Here is a 21055-nt window from a genome sequence, read left to right as displayed (position 1 = left end):
ACCTACATCTTCCGTTCATCAAGGCAGATAGTTAGTGGCTAGCATTGAACTACAGGTCGTGACAAAGATGGGTGGGTGCTACAAGCAGATGGCACGCACCAGCATTACCTGCAATCTTTGCTCCTAGTATGCCAGAATTCTCACCTCAACAATCAACAGGAGTGTAGACTGATACTTGTAGATAGTGATATGTCAAGATTCTGCCAGCTTTCCTTCGTGGGAGGGCATAGAAGCAAAAGGCAGCATGATTCCATTTTCATCAGCGAGGAGCCGAGAAATGGTGGTAATCAAGCATTTACTGTAGCCAGTGCAATAAGCCAATAAGCCTGCCACTCTTGTAGGAATATTTCTTTTCCACCCCTAGAGAAACTTTCCGCCTTCATGTCTCTTTCATGTCATTCCATGATGGGAGCTCTGTCAAACGTCCATTTGTTGTTTTTGGCAACCCATGTGACGTCTATCATTTGGGAAGTTCATTCTCTGTTGAAGTGGATGGATTAATGGGATACGCCCACGTGAAGGACGAAACTGCTTTATTCCTCAGTCAAAAAATCAAGATTGTGAAGCCATAACCTGACCATAAGACATACATAGATTCCATTAACTTTAGTGTTCATCATCAATCCATCATCATGCTTACTAGTTTGTAATTCTTGTTTGGACTTGCTGTCTTAACCGTTTCAACATTTAGGTCAGATTACCTTCGATTTGAAGCGCGGGCAGTACTTCTCTAATCAAATATGGAAGTTCTTGCTGAAACCTGTGCAAGTAGCCTCAGGCTTATTATGCCAAAACATGCACAGTAGAAACATGCAGAATACACTAGTTAAGGTAGCATGCACTATCCAAAAAATATAGTCTACATAAAACTATAAAGTACAAAAAATAAGATTCTATGGTCCACTAGTCAAAAATCAATATAGACCTTATCTAACATGCCTTCACCTCCTCTTTTGCCTCAAGTACATACAAATCGCCATACACAGGGCTCTTCATATTAAAAGAAAAGGAAGCAACTTGGGAAGAATCTTTTGAAAATGGTGTTCGATCACACAATTGGAGTGGGCCGAGTGGCACATATGTCAAAGAACAAATAAACTCCTGCAGGTATTCACAAGAACTCATGAAGGTGCATCCTCAAACATCATATTTGCACAAACCAATTCTAACAGATAAGGTATAAATTTGAGTAAATTGTATTACCTCTGTTCCACATTATAAGATTTTTTGGCCATCCTTGAATTCATATAGATGCTAATTAATCTAGACATATATATATATATATATATATATATATATATATATATATATACATAGATCCATGGATGAATCTAGGTAGGACCAAAACATCTTATAAATGAAATGGAGGGAATAGTTGGGTGGGTGAAATTGCAACAGATGCACATTACATTAGGCAGCAGAACCAGTACCCCACGTGAAACTTTTAACGCATGATATGGTGATTTTAACTTCAATTGTGTTGGCTGAGCGTAGTAGGATATGATTTTTGATTAATAAGAAATTAATAAAGAGACGCTTTGTTTTTTTAAAGGAATGAAACACCACAAAGTGGCAAGGAATGACTTTAGAAGTTCCATGTTCTTATTTAGTACAGCTACATGAATATGTCCTGAAACACAGCATGATATAGGATAACATTATAATATCTGACAGAACATAAAAATTCTAAACAAAAGCAAATGAATACAGAGTATATGTCTTTAAGTTTATTGAAAACTCAGAGAGAGAGAGAGAGAGAGAGAGAATATAGTTACAGAATCAAGCTAAATTATAATTGGAACTTTATCCACAACTTACGTTGGTAAATCAGAAGAGATCTTAAAAGTACGTTCCAAGTGTTTAGGGCATAAGAAAAAAATCTAATATAATCCCCTCCTCTGTGTTGTGTGTGTGTGTGTGAGAGAGAGAGAGAGAGAGAGAGAGGAAGAATAGGACAACTTGGTACCTTTCATTAAGGAGAAAGGCATCCAAATCAACCACAAAGAGAACTCAAACTTGGCGCTTTAGGTGTCCACCCACACCTGACCTCAAATGTAGGCACAGTTCCCTTTCCGTAAGCTGATAGAAATATGGAAAAGCCAGTATCAGTGGCAAATTTTCAGCATAATCAATTGGAGAGGAGACTGATAAATATTGATGGCCCATCATCATCATTATGTGAAAACAAACAGTTCTGATTATAATCTTTCACAGATGAACTGTGACATTATTCCGAATTCTGGATGATGACATACAATGATGTAGACCATACACTTGTACCACAAACTAGCATCTCAAGCATCCAACAGATACAAGTGCGATCCAGGGACATGAAAAATATTATCTTACGAGAAGACAAACCAACAAGGCAACAATTGATACAATTGTCACGAAAACCCACTGCCACCTTTTATCATTGCAGAATAGTATTCCCATCCCACCAAGCTTATACCAATTAAAATACGTTTAGCTATTCATCTCACTGAACAACTGACCATCCCTGAAATAACATCAAAACATAATTAGCTTTTATGATGCATAGCCAACATTTGCCTTAGGCAATCACTAAGCTTCGGATGAAGCTTGCATTTGCCAAAAACCCTTTCTGTGAAAAAGGAGGGGAAGTTCATAGCTGAAAACAAAGAACACAATGCATCAGTGCAGGAGGCAAGTCAAAAGGCAACCCCCTTTTCACTACAGACAACTGTTTATTAGACCCTAGGTATAGGGGATACGTGAGTGTGATCTATCAGATTTTATTCACCTACGTGGAATTGCAGTGAGCAACTTCTAATGGTGTAGACCCAGAGGGTGGACAGCCCAAAATATTTCATGTGATGGCACCCATATTATTGTTTACAGTTTAAAGTAAGATACCATGTCGTCCAGAGCTACTAGTTTTAGTCTCCACATATGGTTCAGCATTTGGGGTTGCAAGTATATATAGAGCACAAGCCTGAACCCTTCACTTCACCCAACGCCACAGTTAGGCCAAGTTAGCCTCAGCCTCCAGAACAATACAACTCATTTCCTGAAAAATACCAATTTAGCTAACTATGTCAAGGGATCCACTTGTTGTAGGCAACGTGGTTGGAGATATCTTGGACCCGTTTATCAAATCTGCAACACTCAGAGTGCTTTACAGCAATAGGGAACTAACTAATGGATCTGAGCTCAAGCCTTCACAAGTAGCGAATGAGCCAAGGATTGAGATTGCTGGGCGTGACATGAGGACACTTTACACTTTGGTGAGTTCATAACAACCAGTCCACCTAATTTCAATATTCAGTATAATTTAAAAATAAGCTTTCTTCCTTTCATCTAACCAAATGGCCTTAAGCTACAACAATAGGAGCCAGGTCAGGACACTGGCCTTCTATAAAACATCAAGCAGGGCAACAATTTAGAATACATCCACTTCAAACTTCAAGTTGTTTTCAGTATCCTTAGATCGCTGAAAGCTAAGAATCTTGGCTTTGCAAAGATTTAAAAGCTGCTTTCTTGATTCAGAAAGGCCTTTTGCACTTCCATATTTTAATTCAAATATATAATGTAAAGATATTCACCTTGCTTTTGTTGGTGTCAGCACATATCCCAGCATCTTGGCATACAGATACTGATTAAAAATACAAGTTATACAGATTGGCCTAGACATTTAGGATATCTGTCTATAAATGAGCCTAAAACAATTACTTCCTGCAATGTATGGCATAAAATGTGAATAATCCATTTTTCTGCTAGATTCACAGGCAGTTGAGTAGATTTGACAGCACTCCATTTTGTGTAAAAATATATTGAACAATTGTTCAGCATATATACTATTTTGTATTTTTCTGTAATATGAGGTGTTTCCTTTAGTATTCGCTTACACCTGTACATCTATATATTCAGGCCTAGAACCTCTGATGAATTATGAATATAAGCGTTATTCATAACAAGAATTAAACAGTTCAGATCCTAATAATAAAATTGCACAGGACAACGATTTTAAGGGTAGCATATTTGCCTTGATAGAAGACGAGCAAAACTAATCAGGGCATAAATAATTCAGCATCATTGTTGCCCTGATTTAATAACATCTCAGGAACTTTTAGCATAAGTATGTCACTATGTTGTGTGTGCGCGTGTGTGCGCGCACGTGTTTGTTTCACAAAAATCACATGGCAATCTGAATATGCTTTTCCATCTGTGCCCAAGAAACCAATAGGAGTTCTATGGGATCATGGCCCTGCTGCCAAAGTCATGATGGCCATGGGTGAAATCTTCCCCCAGTTAGCAATATATACTGGAGTTTTGTGAAATACATGTTCCGTATGAGTTTTGTGAAACTCCCTCCGTTTCATATTCTAAGACTTTTTATTTGTGTTGTGCCTGAATTCATCTATTGATCAATGTATGTTGGTTGCATATATGTCTAGATTCATTAGCGTCCATATGAATCTAGACAATATTAGAAAGTATTACATTGTGAAACGGAGATAGTACATACTAAGATTTTGCAAAGAGTTGGCAAAACACTGATGGTTAAGTGCAATTTTCTCATGATTAGTTTATTTATGAAATAAGAATTCCAGTTTATGCTTAAACAAAGAATGACAAGAAACTTACCAATAGGTGATGGTGGATCCTGACTCACCAAGTCCAAGCAATCCAACAAAAAGAGAATACCTTCAATGGTAAGACCTGAGACAATTTCCAATGAAACAAATTTACATCACTTGCTCATTATGCTCAAAATAAAAGCATAAGTATTACTTAAAAGTTGAGTGAATGTTACACAGGTTGGTGACAGACATCCCGGAATCAACAAATGCGAGCTTCGGTATAGTTTTCCCATTCATTTACATCTCATTTGTCTGAGTACATGTTTAAAAGAACTGGAGGGTTCTTTAAAATGAAACTGCCACTGGCAACCGTGCTGATATTCAAAACTAGCTTGCTTTGACGTAGGGAAAAATGTAGGAACTCTACTGACAATAAAATCTATAAAATGATTTTTACAAACCATACAGTGCAAACTATTGCTGTTGAAAAAGTGCACAAGGTAAAACTATATTACTCATCACAGAACAACAGGGTAGAGTGGTAGACACACTGCTTCAATGACCTTCACATTGATTCATTATAGATATATTTATTTAATACTTAATGGTGGCAGCTTAGAAATTGCATAATATGACTGTCACTCTGCAATGTATATATATCTGTTGCAATATATAATATTATAGATAAATCTGTTACATCATATATAATACATAATAGGTTTCAAGCGACTCATAAGCCTAAAAGAGCACAAGAAATTCCACTCCTAATCCAACACAAATGCTTATGTAAAATGATTGTAAGATTTGTATTTCGTTTAAACAAATCTGTCCTAAGAAGTTCTAACAAACTATTTCAGGAAATGAGATAGTGAGCTATGAAAGTCCAAAGCCAACAGCAGGAATACATCGCTTTGTCTTTGTGCTTTTCCGCCAATCTGTTCAACAGACCATTTATGCACCTGGATGGCGACAAAATTTTAACACAAGGGACTTCTCAGCACTTTACAACCTAGGACCACCGGTGGCTGCCGTGTTCTTCAACTGCCAAAGAGAGAATGGTTGTGGTGGCAGACGATACATTAGATGAAATTTGGACAATGGCATTCCTCCTCTACAAACAGGAGGCTTGATTGAATGTTGCATAAGGCCAAGCACACCATATAAGGCTAGTAAATGTTGGTCGTAATGCAACTTAATTTCTGGATTACTTTGTGATTTGTACAAACACTGACTACAGTGTTCCAGAAGAAATGACCTTCACTCACCATGTGATAATTCTCCATAACTGGTCCACTTCCGCTTCTTGATACAGAAGCGTAATGTTAATGTATAATACTCCCTTTATATCAAAATACTGGGTGTATTGTGTTTCATTAGAACAAGAGTTTAACCAAAAAATCACTCCATTAATATATCATTTATATGACAAAAATATAATCATAAGAAAGTACTTTCAAATATGAATATAATAATATCAATTTTACGTCATAAAATTGTATCCTAATAGAATTATCTTTGGTCAACCATTGACCTAACAAAACAAAATGCACCTTATATTTTGAAATGTAGAGTAGTAGTACAGTGCAAGTAAAAAAGTCCATCGTGTTTGTTAAGACTTTACCAAATTCAAACAAAGGAATACCAAATTGTGGATTAGCAGTCCAAGAAGGAAACTGCAGAACTGCAGTGAAAACTGTAAGATCCACAACTTCTTAGTGCTATAGGACTAGGAGTATTTTCCATCACCTGGCATGTAATGATTACTACATTCAATAGGATTTATGCCGATGACCTCATCAGGAATGAGAATTCAGAATCCTCCCACCGTCCACAAACAAAGTTAAATTTTGTTGACGCAGAAGACCATTCGAGGTATAAATCCATATCTGCCCCCAACATGTGAGTGCAGTCCTGGTCAGATTATTCCTCAGAATTGATCCAGAGAGGCAAAGAAACATATGATCATGCCATAGTCTCCTTGACTCAAGTTTCTTTTCCTAGTCTATCTATCTTCAGTGGACAGTTTCAAGGCGCAGCAGGGGGTCATGTACTTATGTGAAAACTGGATCTTGCCCAAGAAACTGGAGCCTGTTCACAGAATGAGGTGCTAAAGCGCATCTGCTTTTGACATGATGTGATGAGTTTCACAGCAAGCCATATGTTACTGGAACCAGGACATCACATCACAAGGTTACACTATTGACATCTTTTCTCCCACCTCATCCAGCATAACCACCACCATCCTGACCTCCTGGGCTTATAAACAACCTGAGATTACATCAAAGCTGAAGGCTGAAGCACAATTCAATCAGCAGGAGATTGTCTCACAACTAATCCCCTCATTTGATGGCAAGAGAGCAACTTAAGAATTTGGAGGAGTCCTCTTTGATATCTCTTTCTTCACCTTGTTTTAGAGAAAAGGCATATTTTCCTTCATCCTTGTGTTCCTACATAAAAATTGATAACCAAGTAAGAATTGAGGATAAGGAGGTCCTATGAAAATCTGTTGCCATTGTTATTTCCCATCATTATCCACAGAATGCATTAAAAGCAATCGCCATTACTTAGCTCCTAGTATTCAAATGTTCTCTAGGATGCTTTAGATATGTATTCAGTTGCTAATTTTAAGTTGTCTATAGAGACTTCAACCACCTCACAAAATCACACTTCGATCTTTTCTTTTCAATGTGGTTTGTAAACCATGAGATTCATTGTAAACCACTTTTGTTATTCCTTGTTTTGAGCAAGAAATCTAAACTATGTGAAATGTTGCTAGCTCAAAGTATTTTTACCTCTAATTAAAGGAAACTCTGTCAAACCTGGTTTAGCTCATCTCCAATCGATCATTGCGGGGTGTCGAAGTCGAATCCCTGGAATAATTAACCATTGTGCTCTGATCTAGTGTAGAGGGTGAAACCGCAGCCACAGGGAATGCACCTAAGAGACCAGCCCCAGCGTTTTGACAGAAGGGAACCGTGCCTGAGCTAGGACCCTTCACCATCAACTCAACTGGCCGATTGGATCCAAGAAGCGTCTGCTTGGAGGATGTCAATGCAATCTCCTTCGGCTGGCCATGGACGATGGGTGAGGCAGCGCTGACGAAGTCATTGCTTTGGTCACCTGCATCTGCATGCGTGGCCATGTGATGCTTCTCCTTGTTCGCTCTGTGAGCGCGCCGGCAATGGAGCTCGCACCCGTCGAACACCACCTTGCGCTCCTCCAGCGCCTTCGTGAGCCCCTTGGGGGACTTGTAGAAGAAGATCGCGTATCCGCGGAACTGACCGGTGGCGCGGTCGGCGCCGAGAGGCCCTGCCTCGATCTCGCCGAACCTGGAGAAGAGCCTCCTCAACTCGTCGTGTGCGGCGCAAGCGGGCACGTTGTCCACGAAGAGCTTGCGGTCGGGGGAGGTGGGGCCGAGCGAGGAGAGCTGGCACGCGACGGGCCGGCCGCCCACCACGATCCTAGAGGCGTCCGCGAGCGCGCGGCGCGCCGCGGACCGGCGGCGGAAGGTGACGAAGCCGTACCCGCGGCAGCGGCCGGTGGCGCGGTCGGCAACGGCGTGGCACTCATCGAGAGAGCCGAAGCTCGCGAAGGAGGCGGCCATCGCCGCGGTGGTGACGCCGGGCCCAAGGCCGTGCACGAAGAGGCGGCGGTGGGCGGCGTCAGACGCCGCGGTGGCGGCGAGGCGGGAGCGAAGGGCGGGGTCCCGGAGGCAGGCCTCGACCAGGAGCCCCAGGAGCTCGTCCTGGGTGAAAGGCTCCAGAAGCCCCTCGATGCCTTCCTCCTCCTCCCGCTCACCTGCAGCAGCCGCCGCCGCCGACGCCGGGTTCATCTCGGTGTCATCCTCCTCCTCCTCCACGGCCTCATCTACCGCCATTTCTCTCCCCGGTTGCTCCTCTGACAACTCCGCCTTGGTGGCGCGCCGCGTTCGCCTCCGCTTCCGCTTCCGCTTCCGACCCATGGAATCTAGAGAGAATCGCCGGGAGATGTGGGGGGTTTCCGGCGCCGCCGTCCGCTGGAAGCCAGTGGCTAGTTTAACCTGGCCGCCCCGAGCGTGTTGGGCCGTGGAATCAGGATTTCAGATACTATATTGATAGTTTCAGCCTTTCAGGTTTGAGATTCTAGACACGTTCAAACTTGCGTATGTTCGGTGATGCAAATGTTTGAAATTTTCGTAATTTGGGGGAACTTTTACATTTTTAAACAACACACGAACGTTCAGATCCAAACTACATAGGAGAACTAGCATTGAATGCATTTTGGGCATGTACTTATAACTTATGCACATAGCACACCTGGTTTGGTTAGAAATTTCAGCATAAGTTTTATCCAGTTAGATATTCATCGAAACGAAGCGACGTATTTGACCTTGTTAGAGGAGGGTGACAAATACTACGAAATCCGGAAATGCTACGTGGATTTTTCAGGAAGATCTGTACTAAGTATTTTAAGTTATTAATATGTTGTATAGTGTATTTGGTTCTTTTACAGAAGTGCTGAACAGCATTCTGAGCACATTGTTCTAAACCTAAACTACATTTTGTTATATTCAAGATAATGAGTAATCAACAATTAATTTAGCATATGGACAAATAATTGTCTATTTTATTTTTATTTTATTATTAGCGACGTGGATTCCTTATGGAGTACGAGATGTTATGAAGTGTATCACTATGTGACCTAGATTGATTGAATGATTACAATTTAATAATATTTTATCAAACGCATAATAATAAATTATCAATTATATATTCTAGAACCGTAGCGTTAGCACGGGTAGATTACTAGTGGTAGTGGGACAAATACAGATTTTCCAAGGATACACTCATAGTGTACTATCCCACACTTTTCATTTAAATTTATGCTTATAAACTAAAATTTAAAATTATAGTCTTAAATTTAGAATTGATTTTGGGGTTATGCTTATGGTTAAATCTGAGTTATGCTTGAGCATGCTGTGCTCCATTGTGCTTTATGCTTGTAACCCCATGTATATATACTACTCTATTTCCTTTTGTCTCAAAATAAGACAAACTTTTGACTACCTGTGTCTAACGTTTGACCATCCGTCTTATTTGAAAAAAATTTAAGAAACTAAAAGAAATTAGTCACACATAAAGTACTGTTCATGATTTATCATCTAATAAAAATAAAAATATTAATCGTAAATATTTTTGAATAAAACGAAGCGTCATACATTGTAGCTAAAAAGTGAAAAATTGGTTTATTTTGGGACGAAGGGAGTAAAGTTTTGCCTTAGGATCACGTAATGTCGCGTATTGATTTTGAAATATGCCAATGTAGCCATTTATTCTATTTTATGTTATGATTTCTCTGTCCCAAAATAACTATAAATTTTACGCATCCTACATATACAACTCACTTTATCAACTACGGAAAGCAATTGTATTGATCTACTATGAGATCTTGTATCTATACCCTTAAAACCGACCCAAAACATATACAAACTCGTATCTATTACCTAATTTAACATAATCGGACTATATCTTTACTAATAAGATAAATGTCAAAAATAAAAAACACTATTTACATGTATATATTTCCATATGAACTCTATCTCTTTCCTAAATTGTTTTCATCTGATTCTATTCCAATTGGACTCTTCTCCTGGTCCAATTCGATCCTTAATCCGATTCACCTTTTAGTCCGACTGACTTTTCCCGTCCGATTCGATTTATCCAATTTAAATTTTGTCATTAACGTACATATGAATCTATATAAGAATCAAAAAGTCTGGTAACATGTAACGGAGGGAATACCTATTTTTGTTGTAGCACTGAATTCGAAATGTATTTTTGTTGTAACATTGAATTCGAAACGGGAGAGTAATTAAATCAAAAGCAATTACTCCCCGCAAAAAAAAAATCAAAAGCAATTACGCACCGTTGGATACTCATCGGACCGTCAGATGTCAAACCGACCCGGAAATCCATCGCGATTCGTAGAGCAGCTTCTTCCCCTAATTCAACCCCCCTCATATCCATCCCAAATCGAACCCGCCGCCTCCCACCCAAACCCTCGCTCGCCGAGCCCCAAGAACCTCGCTCGCCGCCGGCCGCCGTCGCGCCCCCGGACCGGCCGCCATGGCGCGAAACGAGGAGAAGGCGCAGTCCATGCTGAACCGCTTCATCACGATGAAGCAGGAGGAGAAGCGGAAGCCCCGGGAGCGCCGGCCCTACCTCGCCTCCGAGTGCCGCGACCTCGCCGACGCCGAGCGCTGGCGCTCCGAGATCCTGCGCGAGATCGGCGCCAAGGTCGCCGAGATCCAGAACGAGGGCCTCGGGGAGCACCGCCTCCGCGACCTCAACGACGAGATCAACAAGCTCCTCCGCGAGCGCGGCCACTGGGAGCGGCGCATCGTCGAGCTCGGCGGGCGCGACCACTCCCGGAGCTCTAACGCGCCCCTCATGACCGACCTCGACGGCAACATCGTCGCCATACCAAACCCCTCCGGCCGCGGGCCCGGATACCGCTACTTCGGCGCCGCCAAGAAGCTCCCCGGCGTCCGTGAGCTATTCGACAAGCCGCCCGAGGTCCGCAAGCGGCGGACTCGCTATGAGATCCACAAGCGGATCAACGCAGGGTACTACGGTTACTACGACGACGAAGACGGCGTGCTAGAGCGCCTTGAGGCCGCTGCCGAGAAGCGCATGCGGCATGAGGTCATTACTGAGTGGCACCGTGTGGAGCGGGTGCGGCGGGAGGCCATGAAGGGTGTGGTGAGTGGCGAGGTGGCCTCGGCAGGCGGACGTGGCGGGGAGGCTGCTAGGGAGGTGCTATTTGAGGAGGTGGAGGAGGAGGTTGAGGAGGAGAGGAGGCAGGAAGAGGAGAAGAGGGAGAGGGAAAAGGGTGAGGAGGCTGGGAAGGAGTTTATTGCGCATGTGCCGCTACCCGATGAGAAGGAGATTGAGCGGATGGTGTTAGAGCGGAAGAAGAAGGAGCTGCTGAGCAAGTACACCAGCGACGCCCTGCAGGTTGAGCAGGAAGAGGCCAAGGAGATGCTCAATGTGCGCCGCTAGGAGAGATGGTCCGTTCTTGCTTTTCATGGTTCCGATGAGTCCTTCAACTGATGTAGTGTGTTCTTTACTGAAAGTTATGTAGACATGTATCTGAGAGGCTTTAGCATAGTGTATTCTACATTTCTTTTATAGTCCTTCGATTTGCTGTGCTGATTACAGTTATTGCCTTGGTCCTTAGAGCTGCAGTTTGCCAATAGCTGGCCTCTAATTACAGTTTTCATCGGCTAGGTGCACTATATATGTGATCATGTGTTAGGATTTGAAAGCTGTTCAAAAACCTTTCATCAATGCTGAAATATTCTAACTTGTTCTACTGCAACCTGTTTGTTGGTTTTGTTGTGCTTATGTTTATGCTGTATCTGATTACTTGATGAAGAAAATGTCTTTTGGACCCAATGAAATTTGGTATTGAACTCCAATACTCCATACAATAAATTTTTTTAACAGCCAATCTTGCATATGCTAAAATATTAACTGTAAACCATGATAACTTATTCATATATATCAACCAAATGAGTGAGGGGAATAAGGTCAGACGCCATTTTTATTTAATATGAAAACCTGTTAGATTTAAATTAGTTAATGTGCTGCTGCATCCTTCTTCACAAATTCTTCTGTGAAGCTGTCATAACACAGTGAGGGAACACTATCATGCCTGAAATGGTCAAGAAACTAGTTTATATTTAGTATCAGTGTTGTTTTTGACCCCTAAGATTGGATTGCGGAGGAGGGAGTTAATGGTGCGATGGATAGGAATATCTCTTTCAACCTGCAATTTCAACATTTTATTTGTGCTAGTTTCGAAGAAAAAAGACTGATGTTTGGGCGAGTTGCCTTACATGCAGCTATTTTGCCTTTCTGGTTCTGTCGAAATGACATTTCTGTTTTGTTTATTTCCTTATCAGTGTAATTCTTTTTGCATTTGGTAAGGCACGTTATACAGTCCCCGCATCACATATTCACATCATTTTCCAGAATTCTTGATGTGGTTCCTTTTTATTAGGTTGGTCATTGTGGATTCTTCACAACCTGAGACTTCGGTGCTGGAGTGCACTGACGCTGAAGTGCAAGAAAACAAGGATCTCGTATGCAGCGCAGCCATGAAATCATCCCTGGAACTGGAAGATCCTTGATGTAAAGAACTGCACGCGTTCCCTGCGTCCTAATGCATGTTATCATCTACCTTGAGTGACGGCGAGCCGTTGAAACTGAAAGCAGTGTGCGTGTTCTTACTGTAAACCTGAGATTTAGTGCACTGCAAGTGTACTGTCTGATTGATTACTCTTGCAATGTTCAGCTACTCGTTACGCTGATTAGTTTCTAAAAAAATTCAGTTGTATACATGAGAATATGTACATCATTTGTATTCCCGTTTCTATGATCTGCAAGAGAATCCATGTTATGCGTGATGCATTTTTTCCTGATATAAAGCGCAATATCTTCACTCTTCAGGGTGGCAAAGGGACATTGCCACATTGGCATGCCGGCGAGACCTCCAAGTCGCGAGAACTTTTCTGAAGCATACTTGAAAATGCCACCTCACCTAAATAAAACGAGCTGAGCGTACGATAAACGGAAAATAAGTTAATTCATCCATGCTCATTTCTGAAGCGTGGATGTACATCACCTCACCCTATCCTTCTGCTTATATACGTATTATAAACAAAAAGTAAATTTGTAATATTAATTTTAGGGTTGATTTTAGTGTTTCCATCATAGTTTATTTTCAGTCTTTAACTTTTAGATTGCTAAGAATACGTATATAAAAGTTTTATTTATAAATTATTTTCGTCTCCAAATATATCATTTAGCTTTTTATATAAAAAAAATCGAACAATCACTCTCATTACTACAACTACTATAAAAGATTAGCTGTGGTGTTGAACATGCCATAATAGCGGAATATGCATGAATATATCTTCGTACTTGCGTAACTCTATAACTCAGTTTTCTAAGCATGATTTTTTTTTATTTTTGCTTTGTTATATGAAAGATTTTTTAATATTTTTTAAACACAAAATATAATACATATGCAATCTTGTTTCAATCCATTAAAAATATTTTTCAGAAAAACTTCATTTTGTTATTTTCAATAACATATTGCAATGTACAAGCATTTAGCCAGTATATCGAATGCATTTGCCAGAATTATAAGTCAGTGTGCTTGCAAAAGGCCAAAAATAGCTAAACTAAGTTATACGTCAAACCGTCCATCTAAAATTCGTCAGCTGCAATGCAAAGTGCAATTTACAAGATATGACTTGTTCTGATAAACTATCCGGCCATTGATGGATGTACCAGACTAACGGACAAAAATCTTCTAACAAGTTTGGCCCAAACCATGGTTATCCGAAATTATGATCATCTCATATTCCATTCATCCTCTTTTGTAGAATATCCCCAAATCTGCTATCTGAAACTGACAACATCTGGTTCAAAATCAACCTTACTCCGCAATCAATCATCCGAGCATACCGAGGTTTTATCCGCAGCTCTAAACTGTATCCAAAATACTGTGGAAATTTCACTAGCTCATTCCTTGGGTATCCCATTGTCAAGAAATAGTCATATTTGGGACGCAGATTATCTTCCATGCTGAGAGTGTGAATAATCCCAAATCTATTCACCATAATGCCAATTTCTTCTATGCTAAAATCTCTCTCCAGGAAAAATTCTGTGATCGGCTTTAGCTTTGCCTCAATGTTCAGACCAAAAGCCTGTGGGCTTTTCTGAATAAGAGATGCAGCATCTGCACCAATTGACTGGAAATATTCAGCAGTTGGCCTGAGATTGTCATTGACACTGTAGCTCATGATATGAGGGCATCGTGTCAGAATCTTGCCAACGTTTTCCCTAGGAACTCCTAGTTCAGTGAGAAAGCTCACAGTTGTCTCTACCTTCTGCCTGCTATATGTGAGAAGTGCAGGGAACCGGGAAAGCACCTTGCTCCACTGATCTTTGTTGACACCGATGTTTTCCAAATAAGTCATCATAGGTTTCAGATTATCAGACAAGCTGATTCCACATAGTTGAGGTCTCTTCTTGATGATTCCTGGTATGTTTGACCTTGGCACACCAAGCTCAAGTAGCAGCGCCACCAGAGGTTTTATTTTGCGATCCACATTGTAATATGCAAATGCTGGGAATTTCCGCACGACATTCTTGATCTCTTCATGATCCATGCCAAGGTCCAGTAGATAGAGCACTAGCTCAGGAAGGGCTCCCCCTGAGGTTGGTGTGCTTATTCGAGCGATTGCCTTGTGTTTGTTTGAGCTTGTGGGTGTAAGAAACATTGAAGAGGACAAAGCTTCTCGTTCCATAGCAAACGGATCAGGAAAATTCTCCACCACCTCAACCAAACCATCTCCATGTTCTTTAGATAGGGCTTCCAGATATGGAATCAAAGCATCTCTAATCTCAGGTGTGCTAAGTTCCCTTCCTGAGAAATAAATGTGTTATCAAAAGCCGGAACCAATAAGAGGAGGTAATAAGTATGCAAAAAGCACAATCAAGAAAGTAAACCTTCAGCATATCGTGATCTGTAAGTAATTTGGAGCTTTGAAACCAAATGCTCAATGAAACCATCTGCCTTATTGACAATCCGTGCCGCCAGTATACTTCTCAAACCTTTCTGTCTTAAAAATAGTGATAGCACAGCTTTCGCTTCCTCTCTTTCTGCAGCAAGTAACCTTGACCGAACAGCCGTGGAGCTTTGAGCACTACCACTAGATAACCACAAATCATCTGTATCTGCATCACAGAAAATTGATGTAAACCACAATGATAACTTGGATGCATCATATAGATGGAGACGTTCTTAAGAAGGGATAAATAAGTAACCTCACATGATTGTGCATTGCAAATGGGAAATTGTCTGGAAATTAGTGTGCAAAGCCTGTATGGACAGATAGCAGTGTTAAAAATGTAAGGCATAATATCATGATAAACATTATAGTAAATTGACAATGTCTAAGGCTTCAATTGTATTTTACTTTTGTGAGTGTATGTTTTAACTATATGGTTTCTGTCCAGTCAAAACAAAAAAGAAGATGGACTGAAAACAGCATTGACTCCTTTTCAGGTACATTTTATGAACAAATGAAATGGCTGCCTTTTCTTTAGGAAAAGTATATGGTTTCTGTCCAATCAAAACAAAAAAGAAGATGGACTGAAAACAGCATTGACTCCTTTTCAGGTACATTTTATGAACACATGAAATGGCTGCCTTTTCTTTAGGAAAGAATGACTACCAATTTGATTCCAAAGAAATAAGGTATTCGGCATTCTAACCAGACCGTACCAAAATAACGGTTGTTGCGGCTGCAATAGCGCACCGCTAAAATAGAGGAGGGAACTTTGCGCCCGCTATGTGCAAAAAAGCGGCTGCAACATAGCAACATCAGCCGCTATTTGGTACATATCATTTAAAAATATTTTTATATTTTTTGAGACCTGGCTCTATGACTAGAAATCTTGTCCACATGATAAGCTTTGAGTAAATTAAGCACTAATCGATAATTTATAGTTTCAATAAGTAAAATAATCTCACATAAACTAATGATATATGTAAAATTTAACTTTGAATGCATTTTCTATTCCACTATTAGAATACAGCGTCCGCAATCCACTGCACCTCTCCCGCAACACGCTATTCAGAAACCTTGACCTTAGTCATTGGCATCCCCATTTGAGACCAGTAATGTAATATGAATGTTTCCTCTAGAACTGGAGCTCCTAGTCTCCAGTACTCCAAACACAGATGCTAAAGCCTAAGGGTTCAAAGTGTAGCTCCATCTGGTCGGCGCAGGTGACCAAATCGAGCCGGAATCAGAAGAGGCGAGAGAGGAAGCTCCACGCACAGGATCCATTTCCACTCAACCATTACCTCTAGACAGCGCCCAATTCCAGGGGAAGGGGGGGAGCGGAAAATGATGAGCCATCATGAAGGAAGCCGGGGGGCTTTACCTGCAGGAGGAAGGCGAAATGATGCGCCGCCATGGAGGAAGCTGGGGGCTTCCCCGTGGGCCGCACGGGGCCATACGGTAGCTCAGGGGCGCCGCCGCCTCCAAGATCGTCATCGTCGGCGACGGCGAGCGGTGGCGCCGCAGCGGAGGCAGAGAGAGGTGAGACGAGTGTGTAACGGGCGGTCCGGTTTATCTTGTTCTTTTCGCAGATAAACCCCTCGGATAGCTCCAATTTTTGTAAACGTGGGAGCTATCACAATATGCATCGACTGAAGGTGCGAACTGAAAATTTTTGCTACTATGTAATCCCTCCGTATTTTTTTTATACGGTTGATTTTTACGTCGATGTTTGATCATTGGTCTTATTTAAAATTTATATCAAATATGCAAAGTAGAAGATATACTTAATGTTCCTATAATAATAAATCATATTATAGCAAAATAATTAGTAATTATATATATTTTAAATAGGACGAATGTTCAAATGTGTATTAAAAGTCAACAACGTCATATAAAAAATATGGAGGGAGTATGTGCACAACAAAGTGCCAAGAATTATATTAGCTTTGTTTTAAATATAATTATTATGGGTATTTTTTAGGTACGATGTTTTACTTCACTAAAAAAATATAATTATTATTTACTTTATTATCATTGTGTGTGTTTGAAGATGAATTATATTTTTTATATTTGCACCAAAATTTTAAATACGACGAATGATAGTGCGTCATTAACAGTCATGTACTCCCTCTTATTTTTAATGCTTCGACAACATTGAATTTTAAATATATATTTGATCACTAACCTCATACAAATATTTTGGGTAAATATGTAAAATTATAAGTTATACTTAAAATTATTTTATCAATAAATAAAGAATAAAAAGAATAAGAAATAATATGTAAGTTTTTAAATAAGACCAATGATAAAAATAGACATAAAAGTTAATAATATCAAACATTAAAAACCAGATGGAGTAATTTGCTTAAATTTGTGCAAAAATATACAGCACAGAGAACGAGCCACACAATTCGATGCAGATAAGTTGTATGCATCTGTGAACTTATAATTCAACAACGCATGAAGCAGAGCATAAGCTGGAGTAAAAGACCTAGCTTCTGCTCACTGGCTGTGTTTTTTAACCAGATTGGTCTCAATTTTTCTCTCGTTTTTACACCCACGCTTCTTCTTAAATTGTTAAATAATATATTTTTTATAAAAAACATATAAAATTTTATCATATTATCTTTCTAAAGTAGATATTTAACTTTATAACAGCTAATTCCATCGTTTAGCCTATTAAGTAGCTATAAAAAATCAGATAATCTTTCGTAGCCAAAAGCAGACACAAGAGGTTTAAGGTTAGTACACCTCTATAGTCGGGTCGATTCCTGAACCATAAAACACTCCAAACAATAGTTAACATGCTGAGGGTCTCTCCAGAACACAATAATTTCACAAAATTTTCGTTGAAACAGTTCATTTCCTCTAATTTTTCTTTGAAAATTCTCCAAACCGAAGAGGAGGAGATTCGCTTGTCATGCTTCTGAGCTGTGGCACGGACTGAGAGGCGAAAATTCTCCGAACAGTTCAGCATCCCTCCTTGCTGTCTTTGTGATTCCCATCTTCATCACCCTCGTCAGGTGGTGTTCCCTTCTTAAGCATTTCCTTCATCTTACGGAATTCATCATAGTGAGCCTTCCGGTGCTCTTCAAAATCTGTGCACAAACATATAATCCATCATTCCAGAATGTAAACATTTCTGATGTTTAAATATTGTACCAAAGTATAAGTATTTATAGCATTATTCATAAGACTATTTATCTCATCCATCACTTCTCATTCAAAATTATTTTCATTTTATACTCGTATACCCTCTCATCCCCACTAAGGGGCATTATAGTGTTTTTTCTCAACCTTAATCTCCCCTAAACAATCTAAAAATGGTTACATTTTGTCACAGGGGTAGTATTTAGCCATCATTACATTCAGGATTATAGAACCAGAGATTGGAAAAAATCAGAAATAGAGCTTGCAACTAATCTTCAGGCAAAGTCATCATACCCCCCAAAAAATGCCTCAAACTGATTTGGAGAAACACACAAGGGAAATTTTATATATTTACCATCATACAGACTTATGTAGTTAGATGGTCTAAGAAATAGCTACTAACCCATGACTATAGCTATCCTACAGCAATACACCGATATTAGCTCTTTCATTAGCTATCATGCAGAACATTTGGTCTGATCATATGAAGTGGACGAAAAAAGTAATCATGCAAAAGAGGGTCTTGAATTCATATTATTATACAGGACAGGTATACTAGTAAGTTGCTGACGGGGTTTATTTTCTATTAGTGGATACATTCTGAAGCCAGGAAGACAAATCAGTCTAAAATTGACATTTCAAATAAGATTTGCAGATCAGGATCAGATTAACTGATCAATCCCACGCCACGAGACCATGTACCTGAAATTGCCCCTTACTGTGTTTATCTTCTTTATATGACATATAGCAGAGATGATACACTACGGCAGTACAGCACTAAAATCATAATGACTTACACAAGCATCCAAATACAAAATGTCCATTCAAGAGATACTGTAGCACTGAAAAGGATATTTGGTTCTTCATTGTCAATAAGAAAAGATTTGAGATTGCCAACCTGTTCTTTGTTCTTCTTCATTACTACAAGGTTCCCAGCTATCTCTTGCCGAAAACTTTCCACTTGAAACAGCTTCCATCAAAGCATTCTTAATGGCATCAGCGTGAGGACTGGACTTACCCACTGATTCGCCAATAGATCTTTGTGGAGAAACAGGCCCTTGTTAACAGATGCAGTCATCAGATGCATGTTATATGGGATTTTTTTGCAGTTGCATTAAAACATGTTTCTGTGTGTCCAAAGTAGATACCATCATCTTCATCAACCATGGGGTGATATGGTGTCTTGGGCTCGGTGATTTTTTCTCTTACTGGTTTGGTCGACTCGATGTCATTCAAATTGTCTTCATCCCATTTCACATGGTCCCTGCACACAACAATAGGGTGTAAATTTAACGAATAAATAGTCGTTTTAGATTACACAGTGAATTCAATATTTGAGAGCTTGAGACGGACATAACCTTGGTTTTTTGGATTCTTTAGCTTCCATTGTGGAAGTAGGTCAAGAGCACCTCGGAACCTACAAATCTACAATAGCTTAAAAAACGATCCACCACTGCGCACTGCACCTAACCTAGTAAATAAGCCCTTTGCACACATCACACATAGGTTGAAATGAGAAATTAATCAACATATTGACACAGAACAATTTCATCACCAATCCCCACGGTGAAATTAATCAGCAGAGCCCACGAACGGAGTAAATCACAGAGCAGCGAACGGCGGAGCGACGGGGGGGGGGGGGTGTTATCGACGAGGAGAGTACCTCGATGAGCAGCGATCGGGAAGAGGAAATGGCGGAGCCGAGAACGAGTGACTGTTCTGGAAGAAGATGGACACTCCGTGCAGCGGTGCGGATTGGGCCCCCAGCCGGGGATGTTTAGCTACCGAAACGGGGGAATTTAACTTTTTTTTTTTTGCTATCATTAGGTTGGCAATTAGGCCAAATACCCTTGGGAAGTTTTTCTATTTTTTTCTTCCACTATGTGCACTATAGGCTGCCACATGTGCATGTCAACATGGAATAGACGTGCAAAATTACCAATCTACCTCTGATTGAAATATTATGTAAGATAGATTTAGTGTAGATAAAATTAAAAAATAAATTGAAATATAGAAAGTAATTGGTAAGATAACTAATAATATGATAAAATTAAATAATTAGATGATAATATGATAGTGTTAAAATTAAAATATGATAATGTCAAAATTAAATAATAATATGATATTGTTAAAATTAAATAATTAGATGATATTATTAGTTGTCTTACTAATTACTTTATATATTTCAATTTATTTTCTAATTTTATCTCCACTAAACCGAACTTACATAGTATTTCAATCAGGAGTAGATTGGTAATTTTGCATGTCCATACCATGTTAGCATGTACATGTGGCTGCCTATAGTACATAAAGTGGTAAAAATAGAAACGTTTTTCTCTACAATGGCAAAATAATAAGTGCAATTCTAATAAGGGTATTTGGCTAATTGCCAAAACCTAAAGGTGACAAAAAGTTAAATTCCTCACGGAAACGAGAACTTTTAGATCACATCACACATTTGACCGGACGTCGAAAGTGGTTTTTGGATACGAATGAAAAAACGAATTTTACGGCTCATCTAGAAATCGTGAGATGAATCTTTTAAACCTAATTAATTTGTCATTAGCGTACGTGGGTACTTATAACACTTAAGGGTAATCATAAACTAATTAGATTTAAAAGATTTGTCTCACAATTTTCTATATAATTGTGCAATTAGTTTTTTCGTTTCATTTATGTTTAATGTTCTATTTAGATTTAGATGTATAAAAGATTCGATAGGATGTGAAAATTTTCA

At 39.7% G+C, this 21055-nt stretch overlaps 5 protein-coding genes and 1 long non-coding RNA gene across 8 annotated transcripts; 2 read left to right on the top strand and 4 right to left on the bottom strand.

The window, feature by feature from the left end:
- Positions 1–130: 130 nt before the first annotated feature.
- Positions 131–2080, bottom strand: LOC121053541. Its single transcript, XR_005811116.1, has 3 exons — positions 1967–2080; positions 702–1101; positions 131–573 (listed from the first exon to the last, which is right to left on the bottom strand). It is a non-coding gene; the product is annotated as an uncharacterized LOC121053541 (long non-coding RNA).
- A 976-nt stretch (positions 2081–3056) lies between these two features.
- LOC102721706 (protein FLOWERING LOCUS T-like) lies at positions 3057–5911 on the top strand. The gene is made up of 4 exons (XM_006647408.3): positions 3057–3248; positions 4615–4676; positions 4782–4822; positions 5402–5911. The coding sequence occupies exons 1-4, from the start codon at positions 3057–3059 to the stop codon at positions 5629–5631; spliced, it is 525 nt and encodes a 174-aa protein (XP_006647471.1). The 3' UTR covers positions 5632–5911.
- Positions 5912–6107: 196 nt separating this feature from the next.
- Positions 6108–8591, bottom strand: LOC102701520 (UBP1-associated protein 2B-like). 2 transcript variants are annotated; one of them, XM_040520948.1, is made up of 2 exons: positions 7337–8591; positions 6108–6991 (listed from the first exon to the last, which is right to left on the bottom strand). In XM_040520948.1, exon 1 carries the CDS (start codon positions 8503–8505, stop codon positions 7369–7371), a length of 1137 nt encoding a protein of 378 aa, XP_040376882.1. In that variant the 5' UTR covers positions 8506–8591; the 3' UTR covers positions 6108–6991; positions 7337–7368. The 2 variants fall into 2 exon arrangements, with proteins under 2 accessions (XP_040376882.1, XP_040376883.1); XM_040520949.1 differs by having other exon boundaries at positions 7364–8591.
- Positions 8592–10515: 1924 nt separating this feature from the next.
- LOC102721424 (pre-mRNA-splicing factor ISY1 homolog) lies at positions 10516–12923 on the top strand. Its single transcript, XM_006647407.2, has 2 exons — positions 10516–11592; positions 12588–12923. Exon 1 carries the CDS (start codon positions 10649–10651, stop codon positions 11582–11584), a length of 936 nt encoding a protein of 311 aa, XP_006647470.1. The 5' UTR covers positions 10516–10648; the 3' UTR covers positions 11585–11592; positions 12588–12923.
- A 769-nt stretch (positions 12924–13692) lies between these two features.
- LOC102721138 (transcription termination factor MTERF5, chloroplastic-like) lies at positions 13693–16737 on the bottom strand. The gene is made up of 4 exons (XM_006647406.3): positions 16550–16737; positions 15430–15479; positions 15107–15334; positions 13693–15023 (listed from the first exon to the last, which is right to left on the bottom strand). Exons 1-4 carry the CDS (start codon positions 16660–16662, stop codon positions 13951–13953), a joined length of 1464 nt encoding a protein of 487 aa, XP_006647469.2. The 5' UTR covers positions 16663–16737; the 3' UTR covers positions 13693–13950.
- A 1164-nt stretch (positions 16738–17901) lies between these two features.
- Positions 17902–20095, bottom strand: LOC102720854 (protein phosphatase inhibitor 2-like). Of its 2 annotated transcripts, none has more exons than XM_015833659.2 (5): positions 19982–20095; positions 19677–19743; positions 19467–19582; positions 19217–19375; positions 17902–18266 (listed from the first exon to the last, which is right to left on the bottom strand). In XM_015833659.2, exons 2-5 carry the CDS (start codon positions 19703–19705, stop codon positions 18139–18141), a joined length of 432 nt encoding a protein of 143 aa, XP_015689145.1. In that variant the 5' UTR covers positions 19706–19743; positions 19982–20095; the 3' UTR covers positions 17902–18138. The 2 variants fall into 2 exon arrangements, with proteins under 2 accessions (XP_015689145.1, XP_006647468.1); XM_006647405.3 differs by having other exon boundaries at positions 19677–19735.
- Between the last annotated feature and the right edge of the window lie 960 nt (positions 20096–21055).

This window comes from Oryza brachyantha, chromosome 2 (genome assembly GCF_000231095.2).
Source record: "Oryza brachyantha chromosome 2, ObraRS2, whole genome shotgun sequence".
Lineage (NCBI taxonomy): Eukaryota > Viridiplantae > Streptophyta > Magnoliopsida > Poales > Poaceae > Oryza > Oryza brachyantha.
Note: the sequence above shows the minus strand (reverse complement) of the source record. Positions and strands in the feature narration are given on the sequence as shown.